This window comes from Falco naumanni, chromosome 3 (assembly GCF_017639655.2).
Source record: "Falco naumanni isolate bFalNau1 chromosome 3, bFalNau1.pat, whole genome shotgun sequence".
Lineage (NCBI taxonomy): Eukaryota > Metazoa > Chordata > Aves > Falconiformes > Falconidae > Falco > Falco naumanni.
The window spans coordinates 82,106,782-82,127,542 of record NC_054056.1 but is presented as its reverse complement, the minus strand read 5'-3'; the positions used below and the strand labels follow the sequence as shown (position 1 = coordinate 82,127,542).

General features: G+C 39.0%; 1 protein-coding gene across 2 annotated transcripts in view; it reads right to left on the bottom strand.

Annotated features, from left to right (window-relative positions):
* Nucleotides 1–2,205: 2,205 nt before the first annotated feature.
* PI15 (peptidase inhibitor 15) overlaps nt 2,206–20,761 on the bottom strand; it is a 29,238-nt gene continuing 10,682 nt past the window's right edge. For both annotated transcript variants that reach the window (XM_040588230.1, XM_040588231.1), the window contains exons 3-6: nt 12,025–12,143; nt 11,610–11,742; nt 11,327–11,442; nt 2,206–8,341 (exon numbers count right to left, since the gene is read on the bottom strand). In XM_040588230.1, coding sequence (XP_040444164.1) covers nt 8,206–8,341; nt 11,327–11,442; nt 11,610–11,742; nt 12,025–12,143 — 504 coding nt within the window. In that variant the 3' untranslated portion in view covers nt 2,206–8,205. The remainder of the gene's footprint in view (nt 8,342–11,326; nt 11,443–11,609; nt 11,743–12,024; nt 12,144–20,761) is intronic.

The following is a 20,761-nucleotide window of genomic DNA, read 5'->3' as shown; positions in this document are numbered from 1 at the left end:
GAGCTCAAGATGAAATCCCACAGAAAGTGAAAAAAAGCTGTAAGTACTGCCAGGTTGAGAAAATATATTCTTAACCTATTATCTGTTAAGGAGAACTCTTTATATTATTTTCCATTAGTTGTTTTCATGATGTTGCTGTAAAGACCTGTCATATGTGTAATGAATGCTACTACTATAATGGTCCCCCAGTCAAACATAAAGGACTGTGTTAAAGACATATGAAAAGGCTACCAAGTAATATTCAGGTTATTGTGTTACTAACATGAAAGAAAACAAGCATAAAAAAAAATAAAAGTCAAAGAATGTCAAATTAATGTCTCTGATGTCAAAGTCACTGGGGACTTGAAGAATTAGAGATTAAGACAAACCCAAACACTTGGTGTAACTGGGCTCTAAGGCACTGTGTGATTTCGTGAGAAGGGAGCTGTCTGCCTCTGTCCTAGGTAGTAAATGGGTGGGATGCCACACTGCCTGTCTGCAGATATATGGCGTTGTCACCCTGTGACTGTATACTCTGTTGGCATAGTAGCCATCTTCTCAAAAAAACCAAAGAACATTGAATCTCCTAGTTTATATGAGAGGTTCCCAGACTGACAATAACCACTGTGCTACTGCATGAAAGCACTCCAAACCATGGTACTACTGTAACAAGCGGCCTTGCTGCCTCCTGACAGCAGTGGTGCCATTCCTCCTGTTGCAGTCACAGTTTAGGGCACCTTGTGCCATGCCTGAGCTGTGGACTTTGTGACTGCTTTGAAGCTCCCACACCTGAGATCACACACCCCAACTACATCCACTCTCCGTATCAGGGTGAGAGTTACATACACATCAGCTCCTCCATGTCCTGGTTTCTGCAGGTGAAAAATCAAGGTGTGAAGGGCTGATGGAAACCATGATTAGAAAACTGTGAGACTAAGACAGGGAACTAGTGGAAATCTGCAGTGGTCAGTTCTGTTTCAGTCTCAGATCCAGATAAAAGGGCAATAGAGAGAAAATGGAAAAAAAATACAGTGGATTTATGTACCTTAGCATTGTCTTTCCAAAAGCTGCAGACCAATTCATAGGTCAAGAGAAAGGAGAGAAGCAAGACAGGAAGAGAGAAATCAAGTCCATCCAGAAGTGAGAAATTAGGCAAAACCACTGTTCTTTTTGTTGTAGTCCAAACAGGACTGGGCCCAGATCAGGGAGAGATGAGCAACAACACTGAATATTGTTGGCCAGCTACTGACATTTGCCATAATCCTATTACAATTGCCCAGAGGGTACCAACAGCTTGGGCTGTATTTATTCATAATTACACATAATATTAAACCCAAATTTCAGTGGATTTCTACATCACAAACAGGTGTGATAAAAAGCATACAATGTCATTAAACAAAAAAGAGCATACTAGAGAAAATGCATTTTGGCATTCTGAAAGAATCTACTCTTTCTTCTATTATTTCCCATATTCTGTGAGATTGTGTCCTTCCAGCTGAATCTGTAAATTAATGATGTATAAAATAACTTTGTGTCATGCTGAATTATAAAAGAAGGGGGTTTTGTGGTGTCCAGCTTGTGAAGGATGAACCGAAGGAACCAGGGATTTTCACAGAGTTTGAATAGCTTTTGTGACACCAACTATTATTTTATATATGCCTCCTCCTCCTTCCTCTGTTCTCCCTTTCCCTCATGATATACCATCCTTTTTTCTTTTAAATATATGTTTCTGGGGGTTTATTTTCAAATGTAGCTTTTACAGCTTTGGAACCACATTGGGAAGAAGGAGATTTACTCAGGTACTGAAAAATTACCTTTTCCTGACTGCAGCATGGTTCCTTCCATGGAAGAGAACATGACCAAATTGACAATGGTACCTCCCCAATTTTCTGTGGATATCTCCTTTGGTCACAGTTCAGATTTTTCTTCTTGGCCAGAGGCACATAAGAAAACATCCCCTGACCACTAATCTTGATGAAGAGTTTAGGTGCTCAATACCAAAAGGTAGGCTCCTTCCTATCCATACAGGTAGATACACAAAGACAGATTCCAAGTACATAATGGAGCCCAGGTGTAAGGCATATGCACTTGTATAAAGATATTTAAACTGAATTTAAATTCAGTTTAGATATGTCTTTTACTATCTCCCTGAAAATTTGCCTCCTTCAGGGAGCAAATCAACAAAAGAAACAACAAAAGAATCCTCAAAAGAACATCAGGTGTAAATACTGATAATTTTACTTATTTATTTAAATGCACAGATGTTACAAAATAGATCAAAGTGATGTACATTTCTTTATAGTTTCATAGCATTAGAAGTTGAAACAGGAATACAAATTTATATCTCAGGTATAACATGTATATAGCATCATATGAAAGAATTGTTATATTGAAAAGTCCACTGCAAGACGTGTTACACAACAAGCTTTCTTCTCTGAAGAACAAGATACAACCCCACCCACACAATTTTCAAAAAGATCTAAACAAGAAATGATGAAAATATATAATGAGGGGAGGGAAAGGACGTTTCACTGTATAAACACTGAACTTTTTTTTTTTTTTTGGCTTGGGTTCAGATAGAAGGCATAGAAATGTCATCATTTCCAATCCTCAACATCTTCAGTCCTCAAAAATATCTTTCCTTATTGCATATGAAAATAAAGCAACTGTCGATGGTTTACTTCTTAAATGAACCCTGCCTTTAAGCACCATTTCAATTATGTAAGAGCACCCTACATGAAACAAAGCTGTTTAACCCCTCAGAGCTATTAGATTCCAATATTACCATTCACTCCTAAGGAACAAGTTTATTAACTTAAATATTGCATCTAAGATAATTCCTGACTTACATGATGATCTACTGAAGCTGTAAGGAGCTTGCAGCATGATGTGATTTAAATAATGATTGCTGTTGTGAGCTAAACATATAACCTGCGGGATATTCCCTCTCTTCTGCTGCTGGCCAAGAAACCCCCAAGCATAATTTACAAGGATTGTCAGTACAAGGGATTTTTAAAGAATTTGCAACCTGATTGCCAAATGGTAAACTGCCAAAATCTTTTTGCACTCTGAATTTTGTCTTTTGGTGGAAGACAAAGAGATAACAGTGAATTGCAACCATTTCAGTCTGGTTTTCTCACACTTCACTCTCAGGGAAGATCAGAAGAATGGGGATAACTATCAAAAGTTTATGTCTGTTCCACTGACTTGTGTGAATTTAAAAATTGTCTTGTAATATGAACAAAAAAAATCTTCTCTAACAGAAAATAACTAATCTTGAGGGAAACTCAGTAAATGAAGGTTCAGCTGCAAGAAAGTCTTGAAATTACCTATAGTAACCTTGGGGTTTTTTTTCTTTTATTGAATTAACCAGGTGGGTCGTTGCTATTTTTTTCTTGATTTTCAATTTATTTTCTTTTGAAAGAAAGCAGTTTGAGAAGGCTGTGGCTACTTCAGGTTACTATTGACAGAAGTTCAGTGTTCTCCTTATGAATTGGGAAATTTTGTGTACTTTGAGGCCATCAGACCAATTATGGTCTGACAACCAAACCATACAAATTTTCTATTTTGCAGTTTTAAAAAGCACCATAAAAATGCTGCGTGCTTGGATTCTATGAGATCTTCATTCTAGAAGAGAAAAGCAACTTTTTTTTTTTCTTGAAAACTTAGGAATATTGGGCAAATTTCAACAGTAATTTGGGCCTTTAAAACTCCTGTTTCTTTAGGGATAGTTTAGGAATTTAGTATCTGAGTAATGAGGCTTCCCACTCTCTTCTTTTTAAGAACTATATCTGATTTACACCTCTAAAAATTCTTCTGACATCTGAATACCTCCGTTTTACCTCATACTCATAAAACTTTGTATGATGGGTAACCAACAGCCAATACAACTCTGGTTGAGCTCTGTACTTACAAAGCATGTAAAACTAAGGAATGGAGAAGTTACACAGTGGACCTCATTTCTCAAATAAAACAATTTCATGTGTCTTTAAAATAAAGGCCAAAAATTTTAAGGGAAACAAACTAAATTTGTGTGTGTGTGTATTTTTGAAAAATCGTTAAACTTTGTGGCTTCCTATGAAATCAAACCAACATACTGGTATTCTCAACCACAAGAGGGCATCCATGTCTGCAACCTGGTCCTTGCAGATAATACATAAACGTGTAGAACTACCTACCTATCTATTCATGTACCTAGAGACTTAGAAATGGATACAGATACAGACATATTTCTATCTGTTAGATCCCAGCTGTGGTATAGCACATTTTGCTCTGGGAGGTTTCTTCTTTCAGAGCCCCATGGTATTTCCCAGTGTTGTCCAGGGATGGCACATTTAGTCTAATTTTGCTGTCCATAAAGCTCTCATGGAATCTAACTTTCTCATTTACACAAAAGTTAAAAGTTATGTTAAATCTCCCATGGTTTTCACTGAGGCCTGATCCAACTCAACGCCAATTCAGAGGGGAGCGAGGTGATCTCAGAGAAGAGATCCCAAGGATAATTGTGCAAGGTCAAGCCCAGGTTTTCTGAAGTCATGTATTACCCCAGAGAGAGGATCTGCGATCACTAAAACCTGCTCAGCATCAATCTGAACCCATGACTGTCAGAGGTCTTACTCTCCCCATAATTTGTTCCACAGTCACTTCACTGTTGTGATGACGGGAGGGTGCTGTTTGTTTTGGGTTTAGACTGGAATACATTTTCCTCTCTGATGCACAGAAGACTCTCATTATAGCCTGAAACAACCATAAAAAGGAACTTTGAAAGCAAATCTGGCCCAGTGGTTAATTATATGCTTAGCTGAAAAAGATCCCACAAAAACTGGAGTGTATATGGTAATATTGGAAGTATACCTCATCTTCCACAAAAAATAATCTATAACTTCAGCACCAGAACATAGAGGCTAGCACCAAAAGGTATCAACTGCTACCCATCATCTTCGATGTATAATGAGGCAAAAAATCACAAGCAGATACTATGAACAGCCGCACTCAAGAACTAATGGTATCAGTTACTTCATTTTTACTCTTATGCCTCTCACATTACTTTGACAAAAAATTCTAGCCTTATTTTAGTTTGTGTATACTTTCGTAATTTTATATTTAGAACAGAAGTCTGAGCTAACTTCTCTGTCTTTAAAGGCACACCATGCTGCTCTGAAGGAATTAGTACAAATCTTCAAGGCTATCAGAATAACAACTGGGGGTAGTTTGCCTCGGCATAGCCTTGAACTCATCAAGAATTCTCCTCGGCATGTATCAGAGCAGATATGCTGCCAAAGACATCTGAAGTCTTCCACACATTTCAGTACTTTTGTTCTAGCAGCACTCGGTGTCAGGTAATCAGTCAGGCAGAACCAACACAGGCAATCAAAGCACAGCTTTACTGGCTTCATCATTACCTGGCCCAAGAGAACGAGATGAGAGAAACTGGGGCGACTCAAATAGGCAACACAGAATGGCCTTCAGTAAACTACTTATTAAACAAAGCGGAAGGGCAAATTCCATGTGGTAATCAAGTATCTGATGAGCTGTAATCCTCTCTGTTCAGTGAAAAATACTCAACTGAGCTTGAGCGCTTGTGGCTGGTTTTATCAGGAGCTGCTCGTATGAAATAGCTTATACCCAGATCACTTTTTGCTGCTGTCAGTTACAGTGTGATTACAATACTTAATCCCTAGCACCATTATGGGATGTTGTTAAGAAACCTGCATACCTGTTTGTTAAAAGCAAAGTTTTCTATATCCACAGAAAACAAAATATTCCACAAAATCAAGGTATTTGTAGCAATTTAAAAAGTAACAGATACGATAACATATATACCCGTTATAAAAATTTCAGCTGAATTAAAGAATTATAAATTAATTTACAATGTCTAGTCCTGTTTGGAAAGTGTACCGTACAACATACAAGTTGCAAGTTCCAAAGTGCATAGTCATTTATTGCTAGACCTACTGTTGTAGGTTCCACGGTTTGACCTGAACTTTTGCTTATGCTCTGCTTCCTATCTGGTATTAAAAAAAAAAGTAATAAAAAAAAATACTGAAAATGGCTAGATGCACTGTTTTAACTGTGCTGTCTTGACCTCTAGAGAAGATTTCTTATGCAGAACAAAAAAGTACGTCACATGCATCTCTGTCAAAAACTGAGCTGGCTGAGGGCTAGCAACACACCTGGTTTTTTCTCACTGAATGCTTTCAGTGTGTACAAAGATGAAGCAAAGCGGTTGTGTTTCACTCTCAAAACAGGACTGGATTTTACTCAGTGAAAGTGTTTGATTGAGCACTGTCCAAGTCCAAGTCCCTTTGAAACCAAAAGGAAAACCATTTACATTGTAACTGTTAGGATAAAAGTTAGGAGAATATTACAAACGTTGTTCTTTTAAAACATGGACACATTTAAGACAATATACTTGTCTAGTTATTGTCCTGTCAGATGCAGAAGTGTCACTAACCAGAAATGTGTGAAGAGTCATAGATCCATTGCTGATGTTCTCTGAGGGATCACATTATGGACAGATGGAGGGGGGCTGCTAAGTTTCATGCTTCATGCTGTAAAGCCCGTGTCATGTGTCTCACTATGCTGCGCACACACACCCCATCCCCACCCACCCCCAGCTATTTTGCCAGAGAAAAGGCATAACTAATGCAAAGAATTCAAACTGATCTTTTTTTTTATATGACCAATATGATACTTCATATTTTGGTAACAGACTGTCTCAAACACCCTCAAAAGAAATGAATTAGTGACTTAAAGACACACATATGTAGTACTAGTGCAATTATCCTCTGTCGCTCTGCTTGCTCTACTCAGTATTGCTTTTCAAAGTTCATAAATTTCAGAGGTCTAAATGTAGCAATGCAAGCAGACTAAACATGTATATTTAAAGTGGAGTACATTCTGCCCCGTAATATAAAGCCAAAACTCGAGGCTATTTCAGTGATGTAGTAGTTGTGGCAGACATTCTGTTTCCTCATTTTTATAATCTGTTTTTCAAGAAAAATACCTGTATAATATTCTAGCTCAAAGTGTAGGGGCTCGTTATAAATGTTCTAGTAAGCACCCATAAGGCATTCAGGTTTTGGCAGGGAAGGTATAATAAACAGATTTGGTTCTAATTAATCCATAGAGATATTTTTAGGAAACAGTGCAATATATTTTAAAGGGCCCTACCAATTGCTTTAGACATTGGGAATTTTTGTATCAAATCTGCATGAAGTGCTAAAGTTGCCTGATGTCTTTTAGTTGGAAATCCTCTTATCTACTTTTAGGTCTGATCTTACCTTGAAAGTTTCACCTGGCTGAGTTTCAGTCAGGGGGATAACTCATAAACTGGCAAACTTGTAGTGTAAAAGACAGTATGGATGTCATGTATTGATGTAACTTACGTTGCTTTGTAGCAATGTATTTCTTTGCCTTCTTGTACAAAGCACCATTATACCATTATGGCTGCGTTCAGATACATGGAAGGTAGAGCTAGACTGTGCTATTATACCAGTATATTTAAAATGATGCAGCTTTCTGTATCTAGATAAGACTTTAGGCATGTAAGTTAACAGCCACTGCCTCTTGGCCAGTGTGGTTCCTCATTCTCTCTTAATTCTCCTGTCTGCACACAGGCATCATTGATGATAGCAGCAGCCGTGTGCTGAACTCTTGAAACACCATAAACAAATTGATGTTGTGCATGAGGTAGGTAATATCCTGCAGTTTCTCTTGCACATATGTTTTCCTTTGCTCAGAGTCCCATTGACATTGCAGGTGAAAGCACAGGTGGAAATGGAAGGAACCATTTGGAATGTGAGGACAATTTGTTGCTTTGCACATCACACTCCATTTTTAAAGCACAGTATTAATCAATGACCCTTCTCTTTCTGGAGCTATTGTCTTTAAAAGGAAGTCACATTTTATCTTCTAATGTGCTTTTAATAGAACCTAATCTTCAGGAAGCTAGACTTGCAAAGGTGAAAATTAGTTTGTTCTCCTTTAAAAAAATGTTAATCTAAAAGGGTTAATGTGAATCTTAAATCCCGAAGTGTTAAAACCAAATTATACTATACTTTGAAAGCTAATTATACAAAAGCATACAAAAAGAAAACATCAGAGTATTATTACAATATCTCTATATATAAAATATGTGCAAAATTCAATATACAAGCTTCTTGTTACTCATCCATGTTTGTTTGGGTTTTGGTGGGTTTTTTTCAAAATAATGTAAAACTTAACTTATTTAAACCAGTATAAGTAGTTTGATGTTACTCCTGGGAAACAAAGATTGTCGGTACAAGAACCTCCATAGCTTGGAGGACAAGCCGAACATGGGACTCCTACTTTATATGGTGCTTCTCCAATCCAATTCCCCCTGAAAATAAAAAAGGAAAAAGAATGCTTAGTAATTTCAGAAAGGAAGAAAAAAAAAAATAATTAACCATACGTGACTAAAGTTTATGTCGTCACTGATATCCTATAAATGCCCTATTACTGAAAACATACATTACCATATTCCTGTAGATTACTGACAAACATTGATCCGCAGATTCCAAAAACCAGCAGGAGAATGACCATGTCACCTCAGGCCAGCGGCCCATTCCATCTCTTTTAGTTTCTGTGCTGAAGTCCCAGTCTTCTTGCTTTTGCTACAGCAAGTGATTTTTGATTCATCGAGCCTGGGACTTTTTTACTAGAGGGCTATGTTTATGAGAAATTAAGCATTGGTGTAAGGTTTTCCTTGAGCATTTTTTTTTCCTGGCAGTTATCTTAAATAAGCTTAGGTTTGGAAAGTAGAAAAACAAACTGAACAAAATCTTATTCTTCTGTTGCACTACTCTAGACCCACATTTTCAAGCTCTGAGGCTGAATTCATGGTTAGAGAAAGGGGAAGATAAAAACGTTTGCACCAGTCCTGTATTAAAAAGAACTGGGCATTTTTAGGGGTGTCATAGATGTTAATGAGAGGAGAAGGTGGGCTCCTATCTGGTGAATACAGCTGTGTAATAGAGCCCAGGGGGAAAGGGGTACCAGTCTGGAGAGTGATCATGTGAAAAAAGGTAACTCTGAAAGATCCAGGAACATCTGAAAAACACATCCAGACTTCTAGGTGCTTATATAAACCCCAGGCTTTTACTGATTCATGTAACACTAGTGATGTAGGCAGAAAGTTAAAATTAGATTTTTATTTAAATGTTATGTCTCACTGAGCAGAGAAATTTCTCTAGTTTGCATGTGACGTGGTATAGTGGTGAGTAATGCAATTATTTATGAAACATTTTCTCATCCCACACCTCCCAGCCAATAACATTGGATCAAAAGCCCTGGTCTGGGTTGTGCCTTAGAAGACAGTAGGAATCTCTCAAATACTTCGCTCATTTATATATCTTTTCCAAATGGGTACAGCAGACTGAGTGCTCAGGAAATACATTTAGTTTGATAACAGATATGGAAATCCAGAAAGAGTTTGCTGAAAGCTGATTTCTGCTTAATTTTCTACACAACACATGGCTGATTTGTGTGAATCTGTTACATAGGGGCAAGGCGTTTCTAAACTTTGTTATTACCCTCAACTTTTTTTTCCCCTAATTTCAGAAGCATAGATATTTTCCAGCATTACAGCATGGCATCAGTGAAAAGGAGTTCTAAATCCTAAATCTTTGCCAAACACCAATCTTAGCACCTCAGGTCAGTGCTCTAATATTCACCCCCTTCTTTAGGGGCATTTCTGATGTGCTAGTTACTCAGAAGGAGTAACTAGCCTTTATGGATTAGCAAAGAGTCTCCTACATGGGTGCCCAAGGACTCTAAGCCCAATGTCCTTAACTCAAATAATTCTTAGGAATATAAACTTAAGCCAGGCAAGACCACTCAATATCCTCTATGTGACTGCACAATAAGTAGATGTGAAAATCCAATTCTATGACCTGCGAATCAAAGGTCTACTCAAAATCTCATCCAGAGAAGCAGCTTGTAACTCCAGGCTTTGCTTTGCTGTTTGAGAAACAGTGGGGGGTTTAGATCCAGAAAATATAAAATGTCATTAATTCATTGTTAACTGATACATAAACAATGCATCAGTTTTCAGTAATGCCTAATGTATAAAATCATTCTTTTCCTATATATGAACACGAGAGATGTATTCTTGGAAGTTTATAATTTTATTCTATTTTTTCAGGAGATATATGAAAAATAATATGTGGGTTTCTCTTATAAACTTCTATTTCACTTTGTCCATGTTACAGAGCTAAAAGTCAGATACATTTTTTGCTGCCTGATCTTTGCTCCCTCATGTTCATTTCTTACCATGCTTTTCCAGTAGATACTAAAGACAAAAAGACAGATAAGTCTTGATTTCCAAAGGTGTATTTTTCCCCAAGTCAGTTGTCTTACTAAATCCTATATTTTTTTAAGTTGCAAGGTCTTTAAAATTCTTTTACTCATGTAACAGCTAGAGTAATGACATATTCTTTACCACAGATGGACCTGTGCCACTGATAGTTTATGGAAAACATGTTCAATTAATTATACTTAGATTCCTATACAGAACTATGGCTTTGTCTAATATACAGTCAGAGAAACCAGACATTTACCCTGCTCATGCTGCTTTTGCAGCACTGGTCCAAACCAGACCTTAAATTGAAGCTCTCCCAGAGCCACACTTTATTGATTCATTCTGCACCCTGATGTAAGCTCGAGATGATATCTAGGAAATGCTGGCAGAAAATTGATTTCTTCATTTCAACATAATACAGATCTCTGCAAAGCTACCTGATATAGGGCCACCTATGGGTGCTTATGGTCTGTACTTTGAAGGGCCCAAATACAGAAGGCAAGATGAGATTTGTAGACACTGAGCTTAGGTAGATGGACTTTGTGGGAAACCTATGCTATGGATGCCCTTATGCAGCATGGTCATAAGCAAAGGTATCTTGTGGGCAGCAACATGCGTTCATAGTAAATCAAGGGCTTGATCTACAGTGGGATGGCTTACCTGAGGAAGTCTAGCTCACCATGAGTTTATATAAGAGCAAAGAAATAAGGAACTAAGTAAATTGGAGTCAACACAAAGGCAGAAAACAAGAATTATAATAACAATAATAACAACAATAACAGTTTTAGGGTTTGTTCCATACACATCAAGTTACTGCCTTTTCTTCTTTGTACACCAAAGTCATGCATTTTCTGTATTTTCAGATGTAAAGTTAGAATGAAGAGGCAGCCCACAGAAAAAGCACAAATAGAGGCCAAGCTGCAGAAAAAGGAGTAAGCAGTCCTATGAGAGGACCAAAACATGCATGAAGTATAAAAATAAATAATGAAGTAAAAAAAATAAAAATATTAAAAGAAAGCAACTCACTTTGGGGCATAGTTGCATACCAAGTAAACAGCTCGTCGCCAAACAGATCCCCAGACGTTCATATTGTGGCATGTGTGGATTGCGCAGCCTATACGATTGGAAGTGGCCCAAACCATCTGAATAAATATTTATTATTGGTGAAGTCCAAATTGAAAAGAAATATATGTATATATATATATATATATGTGTACACATTTATTTGAGAGAGAGAGATATAAATACATCACAGAAAAGTCCAGTTTTGCACGGTAGGTTTTGAATAGAAGAATGTAATTTATATAACCTGTGTGTAATGGGTGCACATGGGTCCGTAACATCGCATGGGGCACCTGGGGTTGCAATCTTGAGGATAAGGGAAAGCATAATCCTTCACCTCATCATACCATGGCTTGACCAGCTGGAGAATAGATCGATACCTGGGTTTATTTGAAATACAGAAAGAAAAACATGTCATTTTAGATTTAGGCATTTTGGAACTTTCTGCTGCTAATCCCTTTGATGCAAGTCACCTAAATACACCTTTCTTCATGCATTACTAGGGGCACAGTATTAAGCAATAATACTCTTAAGCTAGATGAACATAGATGGATATGAATTATTACTATAATACTGGATGACACTTGCATCAGTCTAAGACCTGGATCTCAAAGGCTGTTTGAAGGCTTACAAAATAACTGTTTTGCAGGGTGTGTGCCTACCTTCCAGTTCTTACAGAGAGGTTCTGGCCCAAGAATCTCAGTAAGTAGGAAGGTCCATGGTCCCAAATGCAAGTAGCAGCCCAAGCCTCTGCAGATTTGGCAAGAGCTTCATCCCAAACCTGACAAAATAAAATATCCTTAGCAGCAAAACAGAAAAAGAAATAGCAATCACAGTGCAAGAACACAAGAAACGAGTATCTTAAGTCACAAATATACTATCATAACACAGAGCTGTAACTAGGCAGAGAGCTCTTGAATTCAGAAAACTGTGGGGCAGCATGGACAGGATCTAGCAGGATTTGCCCTATCCCTGGAACAAATTCCAGCCCATATTATCAGAGGAAGCCAAGTATTCAGATCTCTCCCTTTTTTTCTGGAACAGCCCTTTACTGAACAGGCATTCTCCTACCATTTTCCCTTCTGCGTTGATGAGATCCATGTGTGAAGAGGAGTGAAACATTGGATGGGACTCAGAAGGTTAAAGTGAAGGAGAGGCACACAGGGAAGAACAATCCAACACAGGTATTACGTACCCCACAAAACCCCAACACTTTTGAAATAGGATCTCAGGAGTATCCATAGCCAGAGAGAGACTGTATGTGGCAGCTTTTTATATTTGAGGCCACAAGGTCAAGAAAAGGGATTCCATAAAGGCAAAGACTACGGATAGTTTCCAGGTACGGTATGAGTTTCACCACTTTATTCTGCATGGGAGCTAACATTGCTCCCTGCCTGGAATAAAAAGATAACAGCTCTGTAAGAAGAGACCATTTTACTTGTTAAGTTCTCCAATGATAGGAACGTGGCAAGTGAACTTAAATACTGTCTCCTTTATATGCTTTGTCTGCTCACTTACATACTTGATTTCTAATTCAGCTGTTTTCTCCACAGCAAATAGGTTTGCCTCAGTGATAACGGAGATATCAGCAATAGAACCTACTGCACCACCGGAGCTCCAGATAAAGAATATCTATCTCACCGTTGTATTACAAGTACGTACAAATCCTAGTATATCTTGGTGCTTAAGTGATACCCAAGCAGGCTGTATATCCTGGAAGTAGATGCACATTTTGAATACCCTTAGTGGAGTGTTCTGCTGCAGGACAGCTTTAGTGAATTGCAGGTAGAAAGGCAGGAACAGAATGCAGTAAAATTGCCCACCCAGCCCACTGCATCGTTTTAAACACAAACCCAAACTCATAAATCTTGAGTGGCTATGAAATAAAGAATATGCTCTCTGAGGCATGAAATAAGAAGCAAAGTCAGAAATAAACTTATCAAAGGATAAGGTGGCCAACATGACAAATATTTTATGTACTATGAGCTAATACTGATTTCTAACACTGAATTCATAGTTTTAATTTTGCAAACTTGCAGAGTGAAAAGACTGGACTAGGTCAGTAATCCATGCCCTGGCTTTGTCTGGTAGCTTGTGAAATGTGTTACAGCGAAAAGGACAAAAACTAGTAAACTTCATGAAACTGCTATATCACTGAACCAAGCTTTTGCTGCTAACATGGAGTGGGTGAGGCACATCCTAGCCTGAACCCGGAGCAGCACAACAGAGATCAATACGAACCCTTGACACAAACGATCTTCATTCAAGCAGAACCACCTTAGGGAAAGTAAGATGGATGGTGCTTAAAGCAGAGCAGATTTACTTTACACCTGTTCGTAAAAGGTCCCAGAACAATGTCAAAGCAAATTACCAGTAAAAGGACAAAACAGACAAGTGTTAGGAAGAAGTATGCTAAGCAGGAATGCTCTTCAAGCCAGGGCACACTTGGACTTCAGCTCTGAAAAAATGAAGGGAGTTTCTCAGGGGAACTAGGGATAAGTCTGTAACTTGGGAAGAGATGGCTAAACTGGAGCACTAGAGTACAAGAGAAGGAACCCAGGATTGCTATGGCACCATCCAAAACCCAGGAAATGCTCCAGGGCCCAAGGGGAAGAAAACTGTGTACAGACATTTCTTCTGCTTTGTACCTCTGCCGACGTTGACTAGCTGCATGTGGACGGTGTACAAAAGAACCTTTACAATCTCTGCGGCACATCAGTGGTTCCCAAAAGAGGGCTTAAAGAGTGGGCAACAGTAAGTGCGAGCATAAAAGTGTGCCTGGGGAGTGATCCTGAGAGGCTGGGCCACGGCTGGCGTCTGGAGCCTGCCCAGACCCAGGGGAACAGCAGCACATGGATCCAGCGTGTGGGTCCAAACACAGCTGCCTGGTGTGCATCCATTAGGGGCAGCTCCTCCAGGACTGTGACACCCCATAAACACCCTCCTTTGCTGGGATTAATCATGCTTCTGGCACGACTGCTCCCTGCCAGGAGGCTGCACATAAGGTTTGCATGCTTGCTCCCAATTGACCTGGCTGCAGTCCCACAATATCTAAATGTGTACTGTATTTGCACAAATAGCACTGAGCTCCTGATTTCCACCCAGCATATTTTCGTGTACTAAATTGCCTCGCAAAATAGCACGTTAGGTGTTTGAAAGCAATGTGAAGACTGGATTAGGTTTTCACTATTCTTGTCCTCTCTAAACTAGGCACGGCTCCCCTACCGTGGACAGTGAGAACATTGCTATTTCACTTTCATGGCTCCTCAGCTTCATTTTCACTTCTTGGGAGTCATCTGCAGTATCTGGTTGGTAAAGTGTCAGGGGGTTGTTTCGAACTCATTTAAAAAGTTGTGGGTTTGGCAGGTAAGCATTACTGTGATACATAGTGCGTTCTGCTTTCCATTATCTTTTCACTCTTGGCCACTTTCTGGACATGGGAAAGATTTGGCAAACATAAAAAAGAGAGAGAAAGAGAGAGAAAAAAAATAACCACTGAATAAGAAATAAGGTAGAGGGGAGCATGTGCAGCATCTTTTAATTCCCTCCATTCCTTCCTTAGCAGGCTGGTGGAAAGCCTTTGTACAGGGTCCCCTCCTGCTATGTAAATAATTTGTATTCCATGGGAAAAGATGAAGTACTTTACCCTCCTTATTTTGTTTTAATTTACCAGAAGAAAAAGTGGTCTCAGTCCCTCTAGGACTAGCTCTAGATCATCTCCATGAGAAAAGGCAAATAATTAATATAGACTGAAGCAGAAAAAATATCTCGTAATGACTTACAATCTTCTAAACTGTAAGAGACTGTACTGTTAGTTCACCCCTTTCAAAAGAAGTCTGACTCGGAGTCCACACTTGGTTTAACTTGTATCTCAGCTCAGTCCCCCGGTTTGGGCATGTGAGAGTACAGTGCAAAGACATTTAGATATTTGAATCCATGATGCTTCATTGTTGTACATAGATAATAAGCATATAAAGAAACAGAAAAATATCCTAGAAAGAGAAAGTGAAGTTAACTTGAAAGCCAGGCCAGTTTCCGTATGAGGAGAAATTAAAAAGCTTATGGTAATTAGCAAAGACTTTACAAAAACAGTGTGATAAACAAAATGATAAAATCTGAAATTATGGCCAGTCCTAACATGTTAGAGAAAGCTGCCTGACATGGACACAAAATTGCAAAAGAGAAAAAGAAGAAAGATTTGCATACTCAGTGGGTCAGGATCCAAGGAAGTGATTCATCCTCAAACGCTAATCATGTAAAGTCCCAATTGACCTGGCTGCAGTCCCACAATAAACTATGCTCAGTCTCTCCCTGGGGACAGCAAATCTTCATTTTCTAGGTTTGTTAGTAGTTGGGGAAGCAGTCACCTTCCTTCCACCCACCATAAAGACCCCACCCCAAACTCTCCAGAGTTTGGTCCAGCATGGAAACCCTCCCCACTCCTCAGCTGGGTCTGACCGAGCTGTGACAGAGTTAAAGCATCTCACCGCACATCCACTGGCAACTTGAAGCGAACATCCTTTGGCCAATTTATTTTTCTTTCCTAAGCCAAAGCTTATTTTCCTAGAAAGCTGTCTGACTGTGCTCGCTGCACTGCTCCCTGCAAAACTATACTACACTTGAAAATTGTCAAGCAGATCAAACACAGGGAACAAGCCACTGCTGCTACACGGGGAGTTTCAACACCAGAGACCACTTTGTGAGGCAGCTCTGGGGTGTTCTCTGCACTCACACAGCACACGCTGGTTGAAATTTAGGATTAAAATCTTAGCATCAATAAAGTTAGCAGGAATTTTGCCAGTGAGGCCAGAATTTCACCCAAGATGGGTTTTTTGTTTGTTTCACTAGGCAAACAAATATTGACATAAATTCTTTTATTCTCATAAGGTATAATGAGCAACAGAGTGTAAAGCAAAATCTCTTTAACGTTGAATATTTCTTGAAGCCCAAAAAGTGAGCTTCTTTCCCCAAGAGAAGCCTTTTAGTGTTGTGGGTCACAGTTTCCTCATACCCTCCCTTTCTATAGCTGTTCCTATAGCTGTCTCTTGGTTGTTCTTAGATAATTTATACGTAGAAGGGATGGAGTTGTCCTTTTCTTTTCTGAAATAGGTGGTCCTGGTCACAACTACTCACTTAGAAATTAAAATGGTGGTGAAGCTGAATAAATATTATGATGAAGAAAAAGAAGAGAAGCAACTACAATATCACAAAGATCTGTCCACATTTGTTGAAAAGTAATTGGCTGTTCCCTTCCTACATTGATAGCTATGCTTTAATTTGAGGAATGGTGCATATAACCATTTTTAACTACAATTTGAACTTAGAAACACAGTTGTTCTGCTCATTCTCATTACAGTCAGAATTATACTCCTAATACCAATTGCTTAAATGGAGTAGCTTTCTCTTGACAGCATGCTCAAACATGTCTTAGGGGGCAAACCCTGCTGCAGAACAGGGGGTAAAGCTGAAAGCAACAAGGCATTTCAGATAGCAACCGTACTACTATATCTGTAAGTAGAAAACATTGAACAAGTTTACCAAAACCAATTAAATGGAGCACTCTTAATACAATTCACTTTTTCTTACTTCAAACTTTCTAAAAGGCTGTTGTATGTCTGTTGTACTATTGGAACCATACTGCTACCCTGGATACATTTACCGTGTGGTAATTTTACTTGAAAAGTAAAGTTTCATATTCCTAGTTTTAAATGCATTACTGCAACATCTAGTAGAACAGTCTGAACATGCAAACTTTGCTGAGAACATCTGTGAATGGTGAATATATGAAGTCATGGTTAAATTACACTGACTAAAACAGAGCAGGGATTCAAAGCAGTGTTCTCACAATCTAGAGCCCATCACTGGTGCTAACGAAACATCCTAAGGCTTTAGGATTTTGATGGTATCAAGGAACCGCATCATTTGGGATCCGTACCTTTATTAAAGCAGGAGCATATGTTCGCTATAGGCCTCCACAATGACTAGGTGAAGTAGTTGATGTCAGAACCTCCTTAAGGACCTTCTCTTTTCATAGAGCACCTCTCAGCTTCGGTGCACAATAGGCTGGAGTCCTTTCAGTCTGGCTTCATAGTATTTGTACTGTGTAATTACATAAAGATTAGGAAACCAAATCTTTCTCTTGTGTAAAGGCTGATTCAGGACCTCTGGATATCAGTGCAGTGCATGACATGACTGTTTTTCCCTTTCATTAGCCTGTCTCAGTAAGATGGTCCAAACACTCACCACAACATTTCTGCCTGGAACCAGTATTAAAACACTGGGTTTCAAGCTGACTTTGTGAGATGTCAGTTTGCAGTCCACAGAGCTCTAGGAAGTAGTTCATGTCTCTCAGAGTTTGGCTTGGCCATCCAAAGGATGCCAATACCTGGAGAAAATGTACATCAGGTAATTTTCTGATGTGTTTTCATAGCTGGAAGAGTTTGAAACATACTGCATAAGCGCATTTAATGCATATTAATTGCAAAATTTGCTGAAATAGGAGGAAAAGGTCAATCACAGAAGTGGCCATGTATGGCTATTACTTTACCTTCTTGATCATGTCTTAAGATTTCTCATTTTTTTAAAAAGAGAATTATTTTAACATTTAGTGAAGAGAGGGGAGAAGGAAGGTTTCCTTACTCTGTCAAGGCTTTCTTTCATATTTTGAAAGATGCAAATAAGTTCTGGGACGTTATCTATCATCCAAAGCATCACTAACTAAGAAAGGAAAGGATGAATGTCTTGGAATTTCACATAGACCCTTAATGGCCGTTTTTCTTAACAAACAGACAATCCCTATCCCTGCAAGTATAAAAACGTTACATTCGTAAATTGCTTTCATGCCTACTAGAATATGTTAATGATTGTTTCCCATTTCTGCAAGAGGACATCTCCTCAGTATTTAAAATGGAAAAAAAACCCTGGCTGCTCTATGAATCTAAAAATGGGCATCCATTTCTATTACATCCCTTCAACACACTGTCAAAGAAACAAAAAAAAAGACAAATGACAATTTTCACTTTCTATGTTGCTGATACCTATCCACAGATTTATGATCTGATTGGCAAATTCTTCAAAACATGCTATGATTATTTTTTTCCCACAGCACTCAATTTCTGTCTTCTTCCAAAGTCATCAGTAAAAACTGTCAACACTTCACTGCATTTACTTTCCTTAAAAGTGATGTTGCATTGTCTTTTTCTGTTGAGTCACTGCTTCAAAAGTAAAAATAAAGTACATGCAGATAAAATGTTTATTTCAGCTTTCTTACAGGTAGGCAAAAAGGGCTGATTCAAGCAAGGCAAATACCTCCCAAGTAAAACAGATACTTAAATCAGTAAGATCTTTAGACCTGAAAGGTAGTTCGATAACTAGCGTTTTAGTTGCCCCAACTAGAGATGCTACACCAGAGAAAGAATGACTGACCTGGAACTGCACCCCTTTATAAGTTGTTATTAAAGTTCAGAACTTGGAAGAAGTGCAAGTTAAGATCCATTATTCCTGGCAAATATGGGAAGAGAGAAAAAAACCAAACATCAATCTATGCTTTGCTAGTCTAGTTCTTCATTATGCAAGGACGATGACTTTCCATGAGAAAGCTGAAACATTTTTAATTAAATTTTTTTCCTGATTTCCTGATTTTCAGAGACAAAAATTAATCTGTTTTCAGATTAATCAGATACCTTCCCTGAATTTCAGAATGCGTATTTCCAGTGACAAAACAAAATATGTGACTTAGTATTGTTATATCTGTATTGTGCCTTGTTGCATGAGCGAGACATCATTACCAAAGCAAACGGCAATGAACTCTCCTCTTCTCTGCAAGTACTCCGAAATGGTTATTAGTAGCAACACATAGCAAGAACTTGTGATCTAAATACAAAGGGAGAAGAATACACAGTGATGCACCATATAAATGCTTTTCTCATTCCATGTGGATATCTGTGTGTGAACTGGAGGTTTTTTAGAAGCACTTAATTTTACAGCCCTCATGGTCATAAAGAAAATATGAAAAAAAATGTGAGCAGTAGGAGCGCTCCTTCTCTGAGATTGCCAGCAGACAGATTGCTAGATAGAAGATAGGGGCTAACTGGGGAATCGAACATGTTTTTAACCCGGTAGCCTAGGGGGTCTGCTAATGATCATTTTAAAGCATTCAAGCAACACACAACCATGCTTCAATTCTTCTTTCGCCATCATAATCCCTAATCTTTACTGGCTTAGTCTTATTGCCAGTAGCAAGAAAGCTCCCCTCACTTGCATGAGTACAAGAGAACTTCAGCAGAGCATTGCTCTAAATATTAAACACCACCAGCAGCCCTCAGTATTTTACTGGTTTGGTTTTACTATGATGTATCAGCTAGGATAATATTCTGCGTATTTCTTAGTGGTAAAACAAGTACTTTAAGCAAAGCATACACATCCTGGTCACTCGGTACCCTCCTAAGAATTCCCTGAGTGCCCATCAGGTGAGGGCTGCTGCCAGTAATGCCACAACAGCCATGGTGTGACCAGCCCCTCAGCTGGCTGCCAGCAGCTATACAGCTGGAGTGACAAGCACTGGGTACAGGTCTGAGCACCAATCCAGAGCTAACAAGTGAAGTATGCTGGTTTAAGCACTCTCCTTTTCAACACCTTCTTTACACAACTGCAGTTATGTGATGAGATTGCAAATGAAATGTGGGGATACGTAATAAGAATATAGTTCCATGGCAACACAGTTACATTTTGCAGTAATAGAAAGTGGCAATCTGTATTCCAGTTTTGGCATCTTATTTGTTATTCATATATGCTTACTGTGGACTCACACTAGCGTCTTCAGAACAAATCCATGGTGTGTTCCTGCACACCTCAGAAAGGTGGCCAGTAGGACCTTCTTTTAGCAGTGACCAATCAAAAAATTCACCTTTCTACCTCAGACTTCTGATTTTGTTCTCTATTAGCCCTGTAATTCCGCATGTTTGCCCAGCTGAAGATCAGAAGCTCTTACTTCCAGAATGGAAGCAAGCAGGAAAGAAGAAATCTTTGATTCAAGCAGTTTCTTCCTGTGAAAAAAACGTTGGGAAGCTGAGGGATGAAATTTGACTTGTCCAGCCCATCTGCACAGCTGCACTCCACAGCTGCTCGTGCAAGCCCCAGAGCGGATTAGCAGATGTAGGCTGCTGCCCTCCAACATGCAGGTCTTGTCCTCACGGGTCATTCAGCCACGCAGCCTTGCACCAGCCGTGTCACTTGCACATGTGGTGGCCGTTTCTCAGAAATCCCACGCAGGAGTCCCTTGTGCAACTTCTCCCCTTCTTTTCTGTATAGCCAAACCTGTAGCATTTTCAGGTTCAGATACTTTCTGTAGGACCCCCCACCACGTCCACTATCCCAAACCTGGCACAAAGCTTAATAAAA